This window comes from Panthera leo, chromosome C1, assembly GCF_018350215.1.
Source record: "Panthera leo isolate Ple1 chromosome C1, P.leo_Ple1_pat1.1, whole genome shotgun sequence".
NCBI classification, from domain to species: Eukaryota; Metazoa; Chordata; class Mammalia; order Carnivora; family Felidae; genus Panthera; species Panthera leo.
In genome coordinates this window covers 85,282,877-85,305,637 of record NC_056686.1, presented here as the reverse complement: position 1 = coordinate 85,305,637, position 22,761 = coordinate 85,282,877, and the positions used below count along the sequence as shown (strand labels likewise).

The 22,761-nt window shown below is 40.8% G+C and overlaps 1 protein-coding gene across 7 annotated transcripts in view; it reads right to left on the bottom strand.

Moving 5' to 3' along the window:
- The window catches only part of CDC14A (cell division cycle 14A), a 184,970-nt gene that overhangs the window by 72,899 nt on the left and 89,310 nt on the right, over nt 1–22,761 (bottom strand). For all 7 annotated transcript variants that reach the window (XM_042953050.1, XM_042953047.1, XM_042953049.1 and 4 more), the window contains 2 exons: nt 11,305–11,392; nt 3,593–3,823 (listed from right to left, as the gene is read on the bottom strand). In XM_042953050.1, the coding sequence (XP_042808984.1) occupies nt 3,593–3,823; nt 11,305–11,392 (319 nt within the window). The remainder of the gene's footprint in view (nt 1–3,592; nt 3,824–11,304; nt 11,393–22,761) is intronic.

Sequence of the window (22,761 nt, the reverse complement as noted above, 5' to 3'; positions counted from 1 at the left end):
TTCTATATACAGCACTTTATGTTGAGGCAGGACATATTCATTCTCTCTCCAGCAGCTATGAAAGTTCATGTGACATAGGATAAGATCCTCTCTCCCTCCTCCTTGTACTTCAATTAAAATGCTCAGTGCTGCTTCAATTCCCAGAAAATTAAACTGGCTTAATTAGGGCAGATGTCAAAATAATTAACAGGCCGATAGTAGATAAGTATGCTATTAAAAGCAATACAGCTGTAATTAAACTGAAGGTGTAATCTTTATAAAAGAATCCTACATGTGTGTACAAGTGGAAGCAAATGAAATAACATTATCCAAAAGATGTCACCACATGTAAATGTGACCTTCCCATACAAGAACTCAGCTCGATGCTAACAGTTCTGATTTTAAATAAAAGTATAAAAACCTCTCCAGTATAAAATACACAGACACACTGTATTTTTTTTAATGTTAACATTCACACATCTAGGATATAATACAGACAATATCTGTAATAAGAATGCTGAACACAAGAAGTTTCATTTTTATAATTTCAGTTAGGTGACAAATGCTATCAAGAGAGATGCTGATACCCAAAAAAATGAAAACACTAATTCAAAAAGATATATGCACCCCTATTTATTGCAGCATTATTTGCAATAGCCAAGATATGGAAGCAACGTAAGTGTCCATTGATAGGTGAATGGATAAACAAGATGTGATTGATACACACACACATGCACGCGTGCACACACACACCCACACACACACACTCTCACACACACTGGAATATTACTCAGCCATAAAAAAAGAATGAGCTTTTTTGCCATTTGCAACAATATGGAGGGACCTAGAGGGTATTATGCTAAGTGAAATAAGTCAGACAGAAAGACAACATACAATTTCACTTAGATGTGGAATCTAGAAAACAAAAACAAACAACAAAAGTAGAAATAGAACCATAAATACAGAGAACAAACTGGTAGTTGCCAGTGTGGATGGAGGTAAGGGACAGCCAAAATGGGTGAAGGGGAGTGGGAGACACAGGCCTCTAGTTAAGGAATGAATTAAGTCACAGGGATGAAAGGACAGCATAGGGAATACAGTCAATGGTATCATAACAGTGCTGTGTGGTGACAGATGGTGGCTACACTTGTGGTGAGCACAGCATTTAGACTCGTCCAATCACTAGGCTATACACCTGAAACTAATGTAACACTGTGAATCAACTATACTTCAATTAAAAAAAAAGATACTGAGTTTTAATGAAGCAACTATACTTCAATTAAAAAAAAAAAGATACTGAGTTTTAATGAAGCAACTATACTTCAATTAAAAAAAAAGATACTGAGTTTTAATGAAGCAACTACTGAGTTTTAATGAAGCAACTATACTTCAATTAAAAAAAAAGATACTGAGTTTTAATGAAGCAACTATACTTCAATTAAAAAAAAGATACTGAGTTTTAATGACAGCTTTGCATTTCTTCTCCCATGAATTTGTCAATCTAAGCATGACACACAGATCAGCTCTATGAGTTGGTAATCATAAAATTAACTGACTAGGAAATAAGGCCAAATTAATCTGAGGAAAAATACTGATTTTTATGACACAAAAATACACTTTAAAAAAGGGCATAGGAGTATCTCCTAAATGTTGGTAGCTGCTGTAAGCCCATCAGCTCTGGAGTTCCACTGATACTTGAAATGCAAGAAACTCAGGCTTCTTCTTGTGCCTGGGCGATCTTTACCAACATGAGCTGGAAAGGCAAAGTTGGAGGGCCCACGGCCCACACCCAGGGCAAACCAGCTCTCCACCACTGCGACCTGATCACAACTGAAAGCAGTCTGCAGGGAGCCAACGTGACACCCTCCTAACGGAGCCCCCCACACCATCCCAGAGACAGGACGTCCTGCCGGTCAGGGCCCCCCATCCTAAGAAACGGCTAGAGGCTGGGTGGAGGCTCTGTTGACGTGGATGAAGCCTGACACAGGGAACCCTCATGCAAACCGGGGCCACGTGCAGCTCATTTTCATCTCTCTGGGTCCCCGGCGAAACGCAGCTCCCCGTCGCCGCTCACATGTCAGCCAAGTACCTCCACCTACTCGAATCTTAAACATAGAAACAAAGGCCTACAAAATGGTATTTCAATTTCTGTCAGCACCGGAGCCATGCTTGTCTGAATAAGTCAGTTAGAGCAGCACTAGGTACTTGAAATGAACAGTACAATCAATCCCCAACACCTACTAGACAATTAGCATAAAACTCCACAGAAACCAGTTATCAGACTTAAAATCGTGACAGCAGCGCCACCCAGTGGCACTAGGAAATGCTGCATGTAAGGAACTAGACTCCATCCCAGGGTGGCCAGAGAGGTCTCCGGTCGCTCAAATCAAAGACCCCAGTAAAACACCTCACACCATGCTGGAAAATTTAAATGGAATTTGAGGGGCACCTGGGTTACTCAGTCGGTTAAGCGTCTGACTTGGGCTCAGGTCATGATTTCACAGTTTGTGGGTTCAAGTCCCACGTCAGGCTCTGTGCTGACAGCTCAGAGCTTAGAGCCTGCTTGGGATTCTGTGTCTGTCTCTCTCTGCCCCTCCCCTACTCACCATCTCTCTCTGTCTCTCTCTCTCTCTCTCTCTCTCTCAAAAATAAACATTAAAAAAATTGTTAATAAATAAATAAAATGGAAATTGATCCTCCTCAGAGTCTAACAACCAGGCTTAGAGAAAATGTTATTTCATGTTTTCTGAGTAGCCAACACAAGGGCACCAGATAAGATGCAGAATGTATGTTCTGTAACATATTTGAAACATACTAAAAAAAAAAAAAAAAAGGATTCAATATTTATCAAAAATTCAAATTTAACTGGGCATCCTGTATTTTTATTTTCTGACTCTGGAAACCTCAGGGCTCCTATAATCTGAAGGACTCCTGCCCCAAAGTACCCACCCCTAGAGAGCAGAGATTCATTTATATAATCAAGTCTTTCAGTTCACTCAAAGAGGCAGGAACACATCTGCAGCAAGTAAGAGCTGGCTTACCCCAGGATGGTGCCATCCACTAGCAATGGGCAGGGAAGACACTCTGGTCCATTAGGCAAAAGACTAGCTAGAGAAGGGGGAAGTAGAGGGCAAAGTGGGGGTCCAGACGGCTGGGTCATAAAATGGGAGCATGAAATGTCAGATGGGTGGAGGACGGTAGAAAGGAGAGAGGCAGTTCTGGAAGAAAGAGGAAAAAAAAAGCTAACAAATAAATAAATAGATAAATAAATAAACAAACTAACTAACAACTCTTGCCTCTTGACAACTGTACTTATCTAAGCTGTTCCTGCCAGTGCATAGACCGTGCTACTGTGATTTCCCTCATGGGGCCTGGTGTCAGTGAGCAGGGCTTGGTAAGGGAAGGCCAGAAAAAGTGCCTCCACCGATTATCCACATCCAGGCAAACCTTTCCTTAGGAAGGAATTATTAAAATGGGTTTGTGTTCCAGTTTTCTCAAACAAAATAAACTCGTGTTCTTTTTCCTAAGACTCTAACTGGTTTTGTTTCGCACGATTTGCTGTTTTTGCCTCATCCCCTTGCAGAACCACAGTGACCACCAAGGCCTCACGCACCTTTGCAGTGAACCGCAATCGCCCCATCCGTGTTCTCGCAGATGTTCAGGAACCTTCGCACGATGTTGTCACTGGGTGTGCTGCCGTCTATGAAGAAGAGGTCATAGTGCTCGAAGCCGGCGTCTGTGAAGCGCTTTGCCTCGTAAATCTTTTTGTTCAGCCTCACGACTGCAGTCACGTTATGCTTTTTAAAATAAGGAAAGTAGGCTTCAGGGGCGTGCAGAGGATAGCCTGAAGAGAAAACGGAGCTGTAAGCACAAGGCAGGCGTTCCACCTTACACACCCAGAAGCACAAAAGCCCTTCACAATAAAGTTCGTGAATCTCAACAGAGCCTAGGAAGAAAGTGCATTTCCCAAGAGGTCGAAGCACATTCCTAAGGCAGCAGCAGTCTGAATAACTGGAGAAAAAAAAAACACCACAGGAGAGGAAAAACCTTTTCTGAGTATTGGAAATAGCTTATGAAAAGTCAAACCTCCACCCATAGGATTCAAATCCTGGCAGCATAGGTCTCCCAAACTGAAACAAGGAGCTTCTGGATGCCCTGGAATGTGCTCAGTAGGCCTGGAAAGATTCTTTGTGCTGTTTCTTCCACTTGACAAATACTTCTCAATTACAGTTAAACCCCTTTCACCAGGGGATTAGTTTCCATCCATAGTGCAATCCGTGCCACAAAAGAGATTAATAATTATTAAGCACCTACCATGTGTAAGTAACCATCGCATATGACTTCTTTAAATTCTCAAAACAGCCTGTTATGGTAAGAATAGTTCATCCCATTTAAGAGACTGAGAAACGAAAACAGTTTAATAATTTTTTGTAGACATTTTCTCTTTTGAAGGGTGGGGGTACAGGTAGTGAGCCTCTAAACCCCCTTTTGTTTCGAATGGGTCCAGCATCGTGTGAGTATTCCCAGGAGCTACAGACCTAGACTTGGCCAATCAACAGAGGTGACCCCTGGTGGCTTTGGCCACTGCAGCCCTTGCCCCCAGCCCCAGCTACTAACAGGGGACTCATTTCTCAGCACCCTGATTACTGCATCTGGAACTTCTTCAGGGTTCACGGACTCACAGCATACCAGGTGAGACAATCTACTCAGAACTCATTCAGGGTGGTGAGCCCCACACAAATGGGCAGCAGCAGCCTGCACAGTGAACCAGCAATGGCTGCCCTATGACCTTGGCTACATTTCTTGTTGCCTCAGACTCTGCCTGTGCTGGTCATTTCCTATATTCTCTCAGCTGCGAGCCAACCCTCCCATGCTGGGGCTGGGGTCTGCGGATGGCATTTGCAGCTAGCTTCCTTTCAGTTCAAAAAACAGGAGGCATGAAGCACAACCAGAGTGACTGGAGGCCAGAGGAAGGAGAAGGGACTTCCCTGTGGGGGCCAGCAAGGCTTCGGCAGCAGAACACAGGAGCGGCCAGAGCTCCCAGCACCAGGCTGCAGCCCAGCCCCTACGTATCTGCTCCTCAGCCCCCAAATGCAAACACCAGCTGGGCAGCATTCTCTTCCCAGCTCCTGATACCAGCCTGGCTGCCCTCCCAAGACCCTGGCTGCCGGCGACCTCACTTTCTCCCTTTTTAAAGGCAGTAGCTGTTTCCTCCATAACATTCTGGTTTCCTCAGTGTGGTCCTTTTCCTGTTTAGCCTTCTCTGTAACGAATCCCTTGAATGAAACTTACTCCGTTTGAAATGGTGTGGTTTCCATTTCCCTGCCTGGACCCTGCTGAGACGTGATCTCCCTTGGATCCTGTTCATTTTCTAGGCCTCACTCTCCAGCCTTCCCTTGGAGGCTGTGAGATCCCCAGCGTAATCCCACGCAATGCCTTTTTGGTTTAATGTACCAGAGATGGGTTCTGTTGCCTGTAACCAAACCCTAACTGGTCTACCTGGCCAAGGTCACACAGTGGATGGCGGCAGAACTGGAAGGCAGGTCGAACTAATCCACAGCCCAGATACGTCATGTTTACAGGCCATGCTGCTTCCGAGCAAACAGGTAATACAGGGCTTATTTTCCATCTTCGGTGTAGAAGCAGTAACTTACACACACACACATTTAGAGAAAACGGGTGCTTTTCTACTTGGAAAAAACAAATCTGTTTTCCTACCAGGCTCAACTTATTTTCCAGCAACAGATTCACAGCCTAAAGGAGAAAAGAACTGTGGTCGGTAGAAGGAAACAAGAACTTTCCTACCATGTCAGAACGGGAAGAAGAGGACTCACAAACCTATGGGAAGCCTTCCCTTGGTGTGGTAGGCTGATGAGCACTTCTGACCCTGGGTTCCTAGCATACCTGGTACCTCCGTGATGGCACCTGTTACCTGATGTGCTATGGCTGGTTTAGCGTCAATCCCCTCCCCTCCTCTGCCAAGACTGGAAGAATATTTCTTTTCACCTATTAATTTCCATCAGGAGTAAATGGCATTATAGGTAATATACTTAAATCAACTATTAAGAGAAACTATGTGTCCATTTGGATAAAAAAAAAAAAAACAACACTGGACAGTTATCCAAATATGGTGATAGGATACAGAAATAATAATGATAATGGTAATAATCATAACTAACATTTACTAAGCACTTACTCTGTGCCAGGCACTAAACTTAAGTGCTTCAGATAGGTCATCTCATTAAACCTTGCAATTAGCCAATTACTGCTGCCTAGAAAAGTGAACGGGCTCACACACACAGCTGGTAAGAGACAGAGGCAGTATCTGAACCCTGGCAGTCAGAATCCAGGGCCTGTGCTGGGGCTGATTTCAAGTAAGATCCAACCTGATTCTATCTGTTAGGTCTCCAAATAAAGGAATATTACATGAACATTAGAGGCTGCACTTCCTAGAGCTGGTGAGCATGTTTCTTTAAAATCCCTCAAACTCTTTCAAGTGAGCCGTAACCAATGACAATGACAATATCCTACAACCTCTGAATAACTGTGGGTATTATCAGTGCATTTGGGACTGATTTTAGCAACGTGCAGAACGGAGCATTCATCAGCCCCGTCCTCTATTTGGCCGCTAGATGGCGCCCTGGCATCAATAAAGCACAGGCAGAGCCCAAGAGCAGAGTGAAATCTGAATTTCAGAGCAGAGAGATTTAAAATTCATCTCTTCCCAGCCCCTCATTTAAAGCTGAGAAACTGAAGAACAGCAAAGGACTAGTCCACACAGGCATTATTAAGAGTAAAAACCTCAAAATGGGCAGGCAAATGTAGGACGCGATAAAATATGTTTATTAGGCTAATTAATGAGAAAAATGTAATCAGAATATCTGCTATCTAATAAGCACCTATTATGTGCCTGACGCTGTGCCAGACACTTCATATAATATCTCTAATCTTCACTACATGCCTGCATTGTGCATCCTATTCCCCCTCGCCCCCCCTCCCCCCATTTGGTATACAAGGAAACTGAAGCTCGGAGAAGTTGACGGGGTCTGGGAAGTTCACACAGCCAGTAAGGGGCAGTCAGGCTCCATGGCCCAGCTGTGCATACCTGCTTCTGTCATGAAAGGATCAGGCAGAATCGGCTTCAAATTGTTGCAATTCCCTCTCAAGCTTTCTCTGTTCTTTTTCTTTCTTTTTGTTTTAAATAGAGATAAGAAGGACATTGCCATCGGAGAGTTTGGGGGATTTTTTGGAAAACTGGAAATCCAAAATACGTTTATTTCTACCACTATATTATTCACGCAGCATCTCAAATTTAAGCAAAAAAAGGTAGAGCTCAACAACAACAACAAAGGTAAGGGCCCTTCTCTCCCTCACCATCAAAATAATGTGAACCAAGACAACTGTAAAAATTGTATTTGCTCTCTGTGGACACAACACACACTTGAGACTCTTACAGTGCATTCTGCCCAGATCCCAAGATTTTAGGGCTTCTTTTGTTACATCCTAACAATGGCTATTTGAGTGTTCATTTCTTTAAAATCTACCTTCTCTACTAACCCCTAAATGACTTTCAGCCTCCTCAGGAAACACAGAGTTTCTCAATTAAAAAAAAAAAAAAAAGCACCCAGATTACACTGTAATTGGATCAAGTTTATTAATCCTATCACACAATTATTTTCTTAAGCTCAAAAAACATTTACAAAGTAGTTAAAGCCCTTTTACAAAAACTACAATGAAGCTTCTAATGAATATCAGATCTTAAAATGGGGAGTCCAGCAGAGTATCAATATTTACCAACGACAGCCTTAAGTGAGAATGCTCTAGGCATCATAAAAACCAACAAATACTAGGTGAGCAGCCCTTTCAGAACTTTTTTTCTCAATGTAAGAGGGTACAATATATGCAGAGGGGGGGAAAAAAGATGTAGATAGAGCAATATTTTAAAGGGCTTATTTCTAGATTATATAATTACAAGTGACTTTCCTTTATATTGCTTAAATTTTCTATAGTAAACATGTACTTCTGTAATAAGATGAAAAAGAACATAGAATTTGGAATCAAAGAGACCTGTTTGAATCCATGCACTGCCACTTTCTGGCTGTGTAAACCTGGGCAAGTCAGGTAACTCCTCTGAGCATCTATCTTCTCTTCCATAAAATAACTACCACCTCCCCCAGAGGGTGGTTCTGATTATTTCGAAGATATGTGCACAAAAGGCTTAGCACCATTCCTGGCATATAAGCAAATGGTAGCTACAATTATTTCCCAGTATTACAATATGCAACCATAAAGAATTTTTAAAGATTTTTGACAATTAAGGAAGTACAGTCTTCCCTTTATAAAATAAATAAGACACAGGGATGTAATAGACAACGTAGGAAATATAGTCAATAATATTGTAACAACTTTGCATTATGACAGATGGTAACCAGACTTAACGTGGTAACCATGTCCTAATGTGTAGAAATATCAAATCACTATGTTACACACCTAAAACTAATACAATATTATAGGTCAACTGTTATTCAATTTAAAAAAGTTGTTACATAAAATATTCATAGCCTTTTATCTGCTGATTCTACTACTTAAGAATTTAGAGAAGAAATGAGAACTACAAAGAAAATGCATGAATGTGTTTGCCAACCATGACAGTTTTAAAAAGAGAAAAACTGTAAACAATGTAGATTTCATTGAAAAAGTAATTAATTAACAGCATTATGGCACATTGCTGAATAATATACAATGCAGTCATGGAAAAGTATAATGAAAATCTACATTTACTACCATGGAAAGAAGTCTGTAATATGTGAAGTGAAAAAAGCTGATATGAGACAGGAATCATGATGCTATACTTATAAAGAAAGAAAGGTTTACTTTTATAAGTGTGTGTGCGTATTCCACTGGAAGAGGGGGAAGTGTGTGCAAGCAAATACAGAGAAGCAGATGGAAAGAAAATTAAAACCCTTATTATCCCACCACCAACTATTAACCCTTGAAAACTTGGGTAGAATTACAGGTCATTTTTATGCTTTTTTTTAATTCACCTGCATTTTATTTTTTTCATATATTTTTTCATATGTATTACCTCTCAAAATTTTTTAAATGATTCTTTCCATTACACCTCTCATCTTCTCTTTAAGAAAATGTCACAAGGGGCGCCTGCGTGGCTCAGTCTGTTGAGCATCTGACTTTGGCTCAGGTCATGATCTCTTTCATGAGTTTCAGCCCCACATCAGGTTCTGTGCTGACAGTGCAATGCCTGGAGCCTGCTTCGGATTCTGTCTCCCTCTCTCTCTGCCCCTCCCCTGCTCTCACTCTGTCTCTCTCTCTCTCTCAAAAATAAATAAACATTAAAAAAAAATTTTTTTTAAGAAAAAGAAAATGTCACAAAACATGTGAATCTTAAATAGCAAAACTCTTTCAACTTTGTCAAATGAACACCCGCTGACAGAGCCACTACTGAAACCATGCACCTACCAAGATGTTCTGGGTCTGAGTCAGATTGTTTTGCACAGGAGGCCAAAGGTAAGTGTAATCAATCCTGTCTTGAAAGACCAACCACCAGAAGGCAGTTTCCCTGGGCACATAACATGTTAGTCCTAACAACCCTCATGACAGAGGGTTAGTTAGTCAATGTCTGGAGCAAAGTTCATTAGCAAATTCATGAATGAGAAGATGTAATTCTGGCTTCAGTACAGAGGCCTCCTATTTGAGAGCTTAAGTCTCTAGACCCGCCTTCCCCATCACAGGGAAAGCATGATTCAAGGAGAGTTCCCTGGAAGGTGTGTCATGGCTGTGAACTGAGGAGCACATGTGTGGGAGTGCAAACAAATTAGCAAATCTAAATGCATGAATAACAACGTACAATGAAACTAGAGTTTAGAATTAATACTTGGGATGACGTGGGATTCCTGAGTGGCTCAGTCAGCTAAGTGTCCAACTTTGGCTCAGGTCATGATCTCAGGGCTAGTGAGTTTGAGCCCCTCGTGGGCTCTGTGCTGACAGTTCGGAGCCTGGAGCCTGTTCAAATTCTATGTCTCCCTCTCTCAAAAATAAATAAACATTAAAAATTTTTTTTAAAATACTTATGATGATGATAATGCAGAAAGAATAAATCTCAATCAGGGGTTTTTGGATTATGTTCCTTCAAAACACTGATGTTCCACTGAGAACAAACTGAGGGTTGATAGGGGGTGGGAGGGAGGGGAGGGTGGGTGATGGGCATTGAGGAGGGCACCTTTTGGGATGAGCACTGGGTGTTGTATGGAAACCAATTTGACAATAAACTTCATATATTGAAGAAAAAAAAAAAAACACTGATATTCCAGAGCTGTGAGCAGATAAGGAGCTATTGTGTTCATAAGTGAAATTTTTAAATTTTATGTACTCCTCCCATAAATTATCCTTAAATCTTTGGTGCCTATCAATACTTGTCTTCTAGGAAGGTAACAGATGAAATTAAGTAGAAAATAAACATTAAAGGGAAAACTCATGTAGCTGATCATATGTCATTCAAGAGGCTTATTTTTTTGTTTTGTTTTGTTTTTTTGGCGTCCTGAGTATGTATGCCGCTGGCTATACCTATACTGCAAATGAGTAACTTAATGACTGTCAGCTAGAAAAGTATTCTTGTCATCATAATGGAACTAAATAAAGAGATCAACATTTATTTGATGTAATAAATAATAAAAAATAAATAGATCAACAATAAATAGATCACTAAATAAATAGTGGCAACATTTAGAAGCCAAGCTCTGGGATGGAGTACTAGTTCCCCCATTACTCTGAACAAAACCCTACTCATAAGCCTACTCCATTCTTCCTCTGCAAAATGGAGATAAATGTACCTATACCTCATACAGGGTTGAGTGTGCATTGAGATAATGCTGTGACTGGCTAGTAACTAGTGCACAGCAAGCACTCAATAAATGACACCTATTGACACCACCATCGTCATTACTGTGCCACATGATGTTCCCCAGAGCATACCTTGACATAGCACCCCACCACCAAATCTCAGAACAACGGACAAAGTGCAACAATCTGCTGATTGGTTTGACCAGTTTGCTTCTCAGATTCTTCTTTCATAACTGGGTCAGGCAAAGTGAGCATCCAATTTATGGCAATCTAAAAATTTTCTAGTTTTTAAACAGTGATTCTTTACCACCTACTAAACTATAATACTTAACACACTAATTACTACTGTTCAATTTTTGACTAATAGATATTCTTTGGAGAATATTATCAAAAGAAAGGATTATCTGAAGAAATTAAAGAAGATGAACTGAAATAAATGTTTGGATGGTAAAGTAAAGAAAAACCTACCATTTTCAATTTTGCTTTTTGGATGTGGTCCACTAAATGCTAAAAATTTTCCTGGAACAATCCAGTTGAAGTCACCATTTTCAACTCGCTGGCAGAATTTTGTGAGAAAAGAGAAGAAAAATATTTTATAATTCTTATACAACTTAGGAAACCCTTACAAACAAAACTGGTTTTTACTCTGTTAGTACTATTGGACGTACATGAAGACAAAGTAATATAGCTTAAAATAAAAACATGCATCTGATTCTCAAAATTATATTTCAATACACTTCAGAAAAAGTTTTCTGTAGACTGTATGAAAAGTTAGGAAAACTTTATTTAAAGTGGGGGTACTTTGCTTAAAATAATTTTGTGTCCTGGCTACTCTGCAATGACATGAGATGAAAACAAATATTACTTGTCCCTGCAATAAATAAAAGGGCAAGAAGATAAAGGACAGAAAATATAAGCACTTTCTATGAACACGGTAAACATATTTTAAAGAATGAAAAAAAATTATAAATATCAGGGTCATAGTGAACACACTTCCTTTTTTTTTTTTTTTTTTTTTTTCTGTTTTTATAGGTGGCTACTGTTGTCAGGGCTGATTTTTAGACTGGGAAACAGAAGGAGACAAGAGTGAGAACAGAGGATCATTAAACCCTCAAGGTATACCACAAACTCAAGTCAGCCAAGGTCTATGGCAGGAGTGGCAAACCCAAACAGCGACACGGGTCTGACAAGAGACATAAATAAAGGCAGGTGCGGGGCGCCTGGGTGGCTCAGTCGGTTAAGCGGCCGAATTCGGCTCAGGTCATGACCTCGCGGTCTGTGAGTTCGAGCCCCGCGTCGGGCTCTGGGCTGACAGCTCAGAGCCTGGAGCCTGTTTCAGATTCTGTGTCTCCCTCTCTCTGACCCTCCCCCGTTCATGCTCTGTCTCTCTCTGTCTCAAAAATAAATAAACGTTAAAAAAAAATTAAAAAAAAAAAAAAAAAAAAGGCAGGTGCTCCTCAGCTCTGGCTAATTTAGTCACCTTGCAGGAAAGGCTAACTGAATGTGGCTGATTTTCTGAATTCATTTTCAGGTGAAATCTCTCTGTATGTAATATTGACTATTTTAAGTTTTTAAATATTATGAAACTAAATAAAACACACCTGCGGGTCGACTTTGATCATCAGTTGTCAACCTCTGGTCTACACTCTCTAAAATATCCTCAGAAAAGACCTGAAGACCAGCATCCTCCCACTGCTCCATTATCTCCTCCACTGTCTTACCTTCCCAACATGCCTCTAAACCCATGGAACACTGGGGCAGGGCTGAGGGTACCCAACATTTTGCAGGGAATTAGGACATATCTGTGCAATGCATCATAAAATACATGTGTCGCTTCTCTCCACATAAGCATTCTTTAGCCCACCTGCAAACCGCCCCCCCCACCCACCCACCCACCAGGCCCACCTTCTCCTCCCCATCTCCACCCTCAGGGCTCTCTAGCACTGCACAGATACCTCCCCAGGCTGGGAAGGAAGGCAGTTCTCTTTACTGGGCCAAGAGTATCCATTAAAAAAGCTCTCTCCTCCACCACTACATGGCAAAGACCTCAATGGTAAGAATATTTATCAAATACAGTCTACACTCTACCACAGGAGCTCTTAAGTATTTGTTAAATTAATTGGGAGTAATGCTATCAAGGAAACGGAACCTCTACTTTATTTATACTACCATTATCATTTCCCATTTTCATGAAAATCAAAATTTAGCTGTACAATTTCTATGTTTCAAACGAGATGTTTCTTTCTAGTTAGCAAAAGTTACAAAAATGAAACTTTTCATGACACTATAAACGTCTGAATTGTGTTCATCTAACTGTAATAAATATGATATCCCCATAATGCCAGAAATAAAATCTTAGGAATACTGTGAGTGCTATCACATGCCAAGTTATATCTCAGGTATAACTATCTATTTATAACAATTTGAATAAAGAATCTAATATATAGCTCTATGATAATTAAACTTTTTCTTGTTTAAAGAAAGCAGTCTCTAATGTTCCAATATCCCTCTTAAATAATTAATAAACTTAAAACATTACTTAAAAATTCAAAAATAAAAGTCTGCTCTAATCATCAAAAGGCTAAACGCAATTCTTTATGAACAGTAAAAGAAAACAGGTTTCTGTGTTCACTATTTCTGTATCCTTGACCACTAGGTAAGCCTAGATAAATATATTGTGTTACGTCTGTTAATTTGGATTACAGACATCCATTTGGTTAAACAGTAACCTTTTATAATCAATCATATGGAGAAAGGCAATGGACTCACTAAGATACATTCACTCACAAAACCAAAAGAATACGTTTGCAAATCTGCCTACCCAAAAAGATAAACATTAGGTAATACTAGACTATATTCAGTAGCCTGGATAAGGCTGATGGAGTAAACGAAATTTGGGTCTCAGATCCAAATCTGAAAAAAAGTTAATAAGGAAGTTACAGCTTTTAACTGACTAATGTAACATAAGCTTACTTTGGTAAGGTTCCCAAATTAATATTTGTGCCTTCTATCACAGTGAATGATACAAATGTCAATATTTATCAATAATAAAATATTTAAGATGACACAAATTGGTTTTCTAATTAAATACACACACACACACACACACACACACACACACACACACACAGACACTTCAAAGAAATCTAAATCAGACAGGAACTTAAGGTACTTTCCAACCCTACCACATTTTATAAACAAACATCTCAGCAAGGGCGAGGCAAGAGGATGGTTTTACCGCTTACATTCCAAAGCCTACTGCCTACCAAGTACTACTTAGGAAAACCACACATTCTTCACTATAATAAAATTTAAAAAAAAAACAAAAAAACTGAATTCCTGAAACTGATACATTTAAATGTTAATATTCACTTTACTACAGGAGTCTTTAGTCTACAAAAGATTCGACAGGTTTCTTTGAAATAGTTAACTGTGCTGGTGCATTTAAAATATCATCTGAGGGGCTCCTGCGTGGCTCAGCTGGTTAAGCATCTGACCCTTGATCTCTGCTCAGGCCTTGATCTCAGGGGTGTGAGCACAAGCCCTGCCCAGTGTGGAGCCTACTTTAAATAAATAAAAAAATAAATGTATGTTTGGAAAACAAAGAACTCAAAGTTGCTTACAAAAAAGTAAATAGCAGTATTAAAACTGAAAAAATAAAAAAATTAAAAGTAACTGACTTGAAAACATAAATTTTTACATCTAAGAAATACATCCATGCCAGTAAGGCATACCTCTGTTGTACTGGTCACAAAATATATTTCTCAGTCCAAATGCTGAAAATCAATTGGCCTTACACCACTGTAATAGACAGTAAAATAGAAAAGACAGACCTTGAGCTTAACAAGTACAGGATTGATCCCCTTTATCAACAGATAGGTTTCCTAAGACAACATGGACAAACTGTTTTTAAGCACATTTCAACATTCATTAAAACATTTGCTGAGCCTTTATTATACATTAATGACTATCACTCAGTGTCACACATAAAATAATAAAAAGTATCTTCTCTGTGATCTTAAGGAGTCTGAAAGCAAGTGGGAGTGACCAATAACAGTAATAATAATAGATACAAATACATATTTACCACCAACTCTGTACTAGGCACTGCTCATTCAGTCCTTACAGAAATCCTATGAGGTGGGCGCTACTCTAGTCTCTATTTTACCCATTGCTACAGACTGAATGTGTGTGTCCCCTCAAAATTCACACATCAAAACCTAATCCACAATATGATGGTATGTGGAGGTGGGGTCTTTGGGAGGCGGTTAGGTCATAAGGATGGAGCCCTCATGAATGGGACAAGCATCCTTACAAAAAAGACCCCAGAGAGCTCCCTTACCCCTTCTACCATGTGAGGACCCAGGGAGAACACGACCACAGAAGAAGGCCACCAGACACCAAACGTGCTGGTGCCTTGATCTGGGATCTTCCAGCCTCCAGAACTGTGAGAATGTTTGTTGTTTAAGCCACGCAGTCTATGGTATTTTTGTTACAGCAGCCCAAACTAAGACACCCATTTAAAAAAATAAAAAGAGTTGCATTAAACTTTGAAACGTGGGGCACCTGCGTGGCTCAGTCAGTTGAGTGTCCAACTTTGGCTCAGGTCATGATCTCATGTCTGTGGGTTTGAGCCCCACATCAGGCTCTGTGCTAACAGCTCAGAGCCTAGAGCCTGCTTCAGATTCTCTGTCTCTCTCTCTCTGCCCCTTCCCTGCTCACTCTGTCTTTCTATCTCTCAAAAATAAACATTAAAAAAAAGTGCTATAATAGAAGCATGTAAGAGGTTTAACAGTGGCACAAGACTATTTGAAAAATCAAAAAGAGGGGCGCCTGGGTGGCTCAGTCGGTTAAGCGTCTGACTTCGGCTCAGGTCACGATCTCGCGGTCGGTGAGTTCGAGCCCCACGTCGGGCTCTGGGCTGATGGCTCAGAGACTGGAGCCTGCTTCCGATTCTGTGTCTCCCTCTCTCTCTGCCCCTCCCCCGTTCATGCTATGTCTCTCTCTGTCTCAAAAATAAATAAAATATAAAAAAAAATTTTTTTAAAAAATCAAAAAGAACTAAAAAGTCTCTTTTTATTCATTAAAAAGCACCTTCCTTGGGGCGCCTGGGTGGCTCATTCGGTTGAGCATCCGACTTCAGCTCAGGTCATGATCTCACAGTTTGTGGGTTCAAGTCCCGCATCAGGCTCTGTGCTGACAGCTTGCTCGGAGCCTGCAGCCTGCTTCAGATTCTGTGTCTCCTTCTCTCTCTCTGCCCCTCCCCCGCTAATGCTCTATCTCTCTGTGTCTCTCAAAAATAAATAAATGTTAAAAAATTTTTAATAAAAGCAACTTCCTTATATTTTCCTACTTCTAAAACAATAAAATAGTGTTGATGGTATAGTTGTATTACATAAACACAAATATGCTGCAGTGATTGGTACTTTATGTGCTTAAAGCAAAGCAAATATTTGAGTTATTTGGTTTAAATTAAAATGGCATGCCATCTGGCATCTTAAATAATCAAACTCTAGATTATTAATTTAGATTTGCTGTTGAGAGACAGTGTGGTGGAGGGAAAGAGGAGGGCCCCATGTGGATGACTGTTTCACCTCTGCTAGCTCCAGCTGGGGTGGGGAGACACTGATGGTAGAAAACACTTGGGGGAGGGCTGGGTGGCTCAGTGGGTTGAGCATCTGATTCTTGATTTCAGCTCAGATCATGATCTCACAGTTCTCGAGATCGAACCCTGCATCAGGCTCTGCACTGAGAGCATGGAACCTACTTGGGATTCTCTCTCTCCCTCTCTCTGCCCCTCCCCTGCTCACTCTCTCCCTCTTTCTCAAAATAAATAAATAAACTAGGAAAAAAAAAAAAAAACACTTAGGGGACTGCTCCAGCAGCTCAAACCAATGACACCTCTGCTGATGCAGCCACAGGGAGCACAAACCCAGTGTAAGTTTGCAGGTGCCCTCCAGTGCTCAAGACACGATTATTTGAGGCCACCAGCACATACACGATTGTTGAAAACTGGAAACAGGTGCCCTCACCCATGAAGAGTGTGTTCAACCACAAACCAGAACCCTAGAGAGCAGCAGCATTTCAGGTGGATAAAGGAAGAGAAAGTACTTGCAAAGGAGACTGAGAAGGATGGCCAGAGACTCAAGGAAGAGAAAAGCAAGAGATGGATCCTTACAAGTTAGGGAAGGAAAGTGAGTATCCAGAATTAGAGAGTGGCCACAGGATAAATTAAGTAGGAAGAAGACCAAACACAACCATCTGGTTTTGCTAACTTTTGTATTAGCAAGGACAGGTCCAGCAGACTCACAAAAGTAAAGACCAGACCATAATCAACCAATGACTGAATAATAACAGAGTCAAGACTGCTCTCTTAAGAAGCTTGGAGGTAAAAGAAAGGATAGAAACCAAACAGCAATTAAAGAGGAAGGAAAAAACCATGGGAAATTTCTTAGGACAAGGTAGACCTCAAAACATTTTATAGAGTCAACCAACATGACCTTTGAGCCAGCAATAGGTGTAATGGATTAACAGATGTGGAAACACTGGGTGCCTCCACATTTGCAGGTGCAGTGTCCAGGAAGGAATTTTGCTTCCTTGAACTTGTAGCCTTTGAGTGGTATACTCAATACTACAAGATAGCCCCAGGGAAATGCTTCTAATAGTTCTTTGAGTAGTCAAATCACTGTAGGAGGCATACCTCCACCGTTCCTCCAGGTGGTCAGGACATGCTCACATACCTGCATTCTGGAGCTTGCTTGACCCCAGTCCTATGGCAGGAATTCACAATTACAAGGGCAGAAATTCACATTTTTCCAATTCCATAATCCATGAACAAGAGGGCAGACCAAGCAAGCAGCACCGAGATTACATTCTAGTTTGCTCTACAAACTCTAACCCAAAGCAGTCTTGAAACATCATACCTTAGGTGTTCAACAGCATTGAGTCCTGCTGTTGACCTGAGGTGACACACTGAGCAAAGGAAAACCCAACGAATGTTACCAGTTCTCAAGGTACATACAAAAAAGCATCCTCAGGAGTCTACACCACCTGGTCAGTTTGACAATTTACTTATTAACAGCAATGAAGGATGACAAAGTCAACCTGGAGACAGTCTCTGCTCATACATTAAACTAAACTGATGTACATGGACTCCCTGCTTGAAGATTATAATCCCTAGCAATCCTGTGTTACAAATAACTGGTTAAAAAAAAAATCTCACTATCAGAACACAGACTGGCTGGTAATGAAAGAATGAAACATCATTTACTGATGCTGTCTACCATAGTTAATACCTTTTTCTCTTGGAGTTTACTACAAAATCAGAATGAATTCTTAATTAATAAATCTTGGTCACTTTCATTAGAAAGTAGTTATTTTTAGCAAATTATATAAAATATTTTGAAATACGCTACACTCCTGTTTTTAGTATGCATTCGGTCATGTCTTTATTCTTTCATTTTACAAACATTCAATGACTGCCCACTATGAGCATACTATGCTACTGGTTACTTACTCAGACAAAGATGAGTAAGACTCGGTTCCTGACCTCAAGTAGCCAGAGTACAGGGAAGACACAGATGTGTAAATAGAGCATCAAGCAACACTGTGTGAGAAGAGCTCCCACAGAGCTAAGAATAACTTAGACACATGCACATAAATATGGTGGGCAGGAAAGAAGGGATCACAGGCAGGAGGGGGGAACAAGAGCATGCCGGAAGGCACAAAAGCATGCAGCTGCAAAGCCCATGAAGGACTTAACATAAGAGACTGATATAATCAGACACAATTTCTAAAACATATACTCCGATAGTAATATGAACACTTGATGGAAGAGGCCCAAGAGTCAACAAAGACCCTTGGGGCACCTGGGTGGCTCAGTCAGTTGAGCATCTGACTCTTGATTTCAGCTCAGGTCATGATCTTACAGTTGTGGGATAGAGTCCCACATTAAGCCCCACATCAGGCTCCATGCACAGCATGGAGCCTGCTTAAGATTCTCTCCTTCTGCCTCTCTCCCCTGCTGTGCTCTCTCTCTCTCTCTCTCTCTCTCTCTAAAATAAAATTGAAAAAGAAAGAAAGAAAGAAAGAAAGAAAGAAAGAAAGAAAGAAAGAGAAGGAAGGAAGGAAGGAAGGAAGGAAGGAAGGAAGGAAGGAAGGAAGGAAGGAAAAGAGAAAAGGAAGGAAGGAAAGACCCATTCCCAGACATGTAGAATTGACCAATGCTTCCTTATAAACAGTTCCCACATGGGCTACATTATAATGTGGCTAAGATAATGTGAAATCACCTTCTAGAATAGCAATGCTCTTTTACCTAAAGAATAACCTGTAGGTGAAAATAGCAATAAAAATGACTTATTGCTAGAAAAATCACTAGAATATCTCAGGAGCAAAATTTTCCACATTCAGCCTGTCATGAATGAATGAGAAATTCTGTGTAGACAACTGATCTGCTCAGCAAGAAAATGGGGCTTGTGGTGAAGGTCAAACATGATAAATTCACAGAACGAGGCAGAGGGATATATAGATTCTAAGATAGCAGATGGTAAGAATAAAGGTTCTCACCCCATACATGAAGAGATGAAATTACAGGTAACCTCTTGAGAAAGAAAAAAAAAAAGACTGGACCCAGCAAATATACTGAGCAAATAGAAGGTATTTAATAAGTGTTCAATAAACAAACTGAAAAGTAATCAACTGAAGGCCACAAAGAATGTAATGCAGCTTCTTGACCCCCATCTAACAAAAGTTTATCTGTACACCGTTATTTCTGTAGAACAAAGCTTTCCAACAAAATGTAGATCCCTGGGCAGAGATGGGGACAGCCAGAGTCCTCTAGGCCAGTCATCAACAGCTATGAGCTATGACCACAGGGTGCTGAGCAAATATTATTTTCCATGTGTACCTTGAGGAGAGGAACAAAAGGAGGCCCTACGCAGTGACTCCACACAGGCAGTAACCAGTCTTTCTGTCACCAGGTCTGCAGTAGCCAAGCATGGCTCTAACCACGTCCATCAAGTAACCACTGTTAACGTGGTCCAGGTTTGTCAGCATGGAAAAGCAAAGGGCCAAGTCCATAATTCCAGGACATATCCTCATACTGACAATGCTGCTTCACTGAAAGCATTTTTTTTTTTCTCAAAAAAAGGAATGATTTATGGGAGGGGGGGAGATAAAAAGATAGTGGAAGATATAAAATAGCTCAGAGAAAGGAGTCAAAGTGATTTCGTAGTTTTTTGAAGTAGGCTTTACATAAACTTTAAGCTCCATCTAATCCCCAAAAAAGTATTTACGGCAATTCCTAGGGATTGCGTGGGCCAAATTCGGGATGGGGTAATGAACATAAGCCACAGCGGTGAGGCATATCCACGTGCTGCCACTGAAGCTTGTTTCCTTGCACTTCTCTCCTCCTCCCATCTCCCCAGGACAGGGTGCTGCTGAGTTGGTCTGTGTGTGGCCAACATAGACACATCATCAAAAAGGACAAGCCTTCTGGTAAACAGGAGAAAGCCCCTCGGAGACAACCAAACCACAAACTAAAGACACAACTTCAAATTCTCTTTGATAAATAACAACTGCTTAAAAGCAGCACCATTAATGATTAGTGGCGTGTAGGCAAGGCCTTATTTACCCAAGAAAGAATGTTAAAAAGATTGACCGAAGGGGCGCCTGGGTGGCTCAGTTGGTTGGGTGTCTGACTTTGGCTCAGGTCATGATCTCACGGTTTGTGGGTTCGAGCCCTGAGTTGGGCTCTGTGCTGACAGCTCAGAGCCTGGAGCTTGCTTCAGATTCTATGTCTCCCTCTCTCTCTGCCCCCACCCCACTCATGCTCTGTCTCTCTCCCTCTCTCAAAAATAAATAAACGTTTAAAAAAATTTAAAAAAAAAAAAAAAAAAAGGTTGACTGAAGGCAGACTCAGTGGATGGATGCTGTTATTTCTAGGTCTCCCAAGCAGGACATCATGAGCAGTAACAGTATAGAGGTATGGCCAGGGTACAGCTCCTCACGTCTGCTTAGGTGCATAATTTGAATACTCAAGCTCTTTCATCTTCATTGTTGTTTGCCAGGGCAAAAGGTCTATTTCCATTTTTCAAGTGACCTGATTAATGGCTAGGTTTCGAAAGAGTGGCTGCTTTCTTAGTTTTGCGAAAACCCGAAAAGAAATCTGTTGGGAAAGTATGAATGTTTTGACACTGGTTCTTAGTAGAAGCTTTTGGACCACATTCTCACAGTTACTTCAGGGGACCTTGGTGGCCGAGCTGCCAGAATTACATCTGTTTGATCAGTGCAGATGTGAAAAATGCACAGGCAACAGCTTGGCAAGACCTGAGAGGCCACATGTCGGAAGATACTTTTGGTCATCAATTATTAATGGGCCATTTTGCAAGTCACATAAAAATAAAGCAAGAGCCTGAGATATCTTACCCCAAGCCTTCTAAATATGACAGGACCTTAACTCTTAGGTGAACAATTAGATTACCTTAAGCAAGAAGACATAACCTGTTCTGCTTATCCAAGGCTTCACGTCATTCCGAAGGACCCCGACTTTCATGGGCAAGCCTGTCCTTGTGGAATCTGCCCTCTCGCGGGGGCGCCTGAGTGGTTCAGTCGGTTAAGCGTCCGACTTCAGCTCAGGTCATGATCTCACGGTTTGTGGGTTAGAACCCTGCATCGGGCTCTGTGCTGACAGCTCAGAGCCTGGAGCCTGGAGCCTGCTTTGGATTCTGTGTCTCCCTCTCTCTCTGCCCCTCCCCTGCTTATACTCTGTTTCTCTCTCTCTCTCAAAAATAAATAAACAAAAAATAAATAAAAAGAATCTGTCCTCTCACTACACATGGCTACTGAGCCCTTGAAATGTGACTAGTCCAAACTGAGACATGCCATGGAGCAAACTACACACCAAGTTTTGAAGGCTTAGTCTCAAAAATACAAACGTTAAAATACATCATCAATGATTTTTATATTGATTACACGTTGAAATGATATTTTGGGTAAATTGCATTAAATAAAATATATTTAAACTAATTTCATAATTGTTTTTTTCTAAATGTGGCTACTAGAATGTTTAAAATATATATAAATACTTTTCATTATATTTCTATTGGACAGCACTGCTCTAGACCCATGAATTGCTGGAAAGATGGATATAACCTTTTGCAGAATGAGCAAACATTTATCTATAGACCTTATAAAACAAGTATTTCTCATATTCTGCTGACCTTGTCATTAACAACATTTTTTTTAATATGAAATTTATTGTCAAATTGGTTTCCATACAACAGCCAGTGCACATCCCAATGCCCTCCTCAATGCCCATCACCCACCCTCCCTCCTTCCCACCCCCATCAACCCTCAGTTTGTTCTCAGTTTTTAAGAGTCTCTTATGGTTTGGCTCCCTCCCTCTCTAACTTTTTTTCCCCTCCCCAATGGTCTTCTGTTAAGTTTCTCAGGATCCACATAAGAGTGAAAACACACGGTATCTGTCTTTCTCTGTATGACTTACTTCACTTAGCATAACACTCTCCAGTTCCATCCACATTGCTACAAAAGGCCATATTTCATTCTTTCTCATTGCCACATAGTATTCCATTATGTATATAAACCACAATTTCCTTATCCATTCATCAGTTGATGGACATTTAGGCTCTTTCCATAATTTGGCTATTAACAACCTTTTTAAGTAGAGTTCTTATCATAAATATCACACATAGAGACGCAGTCTCATTAATTTAGGCTCTTTCTTGAGCCAATTTATATATGAAATGTAGTACAGTCAAGTAGTGCCTTTGAGGGGCACCTGGGTGGCTCAGTGGGTTAAGCCTCCAACTCTTGATTTCATCTCAGGTCAGGATCTCAGGGTTCGTGAGATTGAGCCCCATGTAAGGCGCTGTGCTGACAGCACAGAGCCTGCCTGAGATTCTCTCT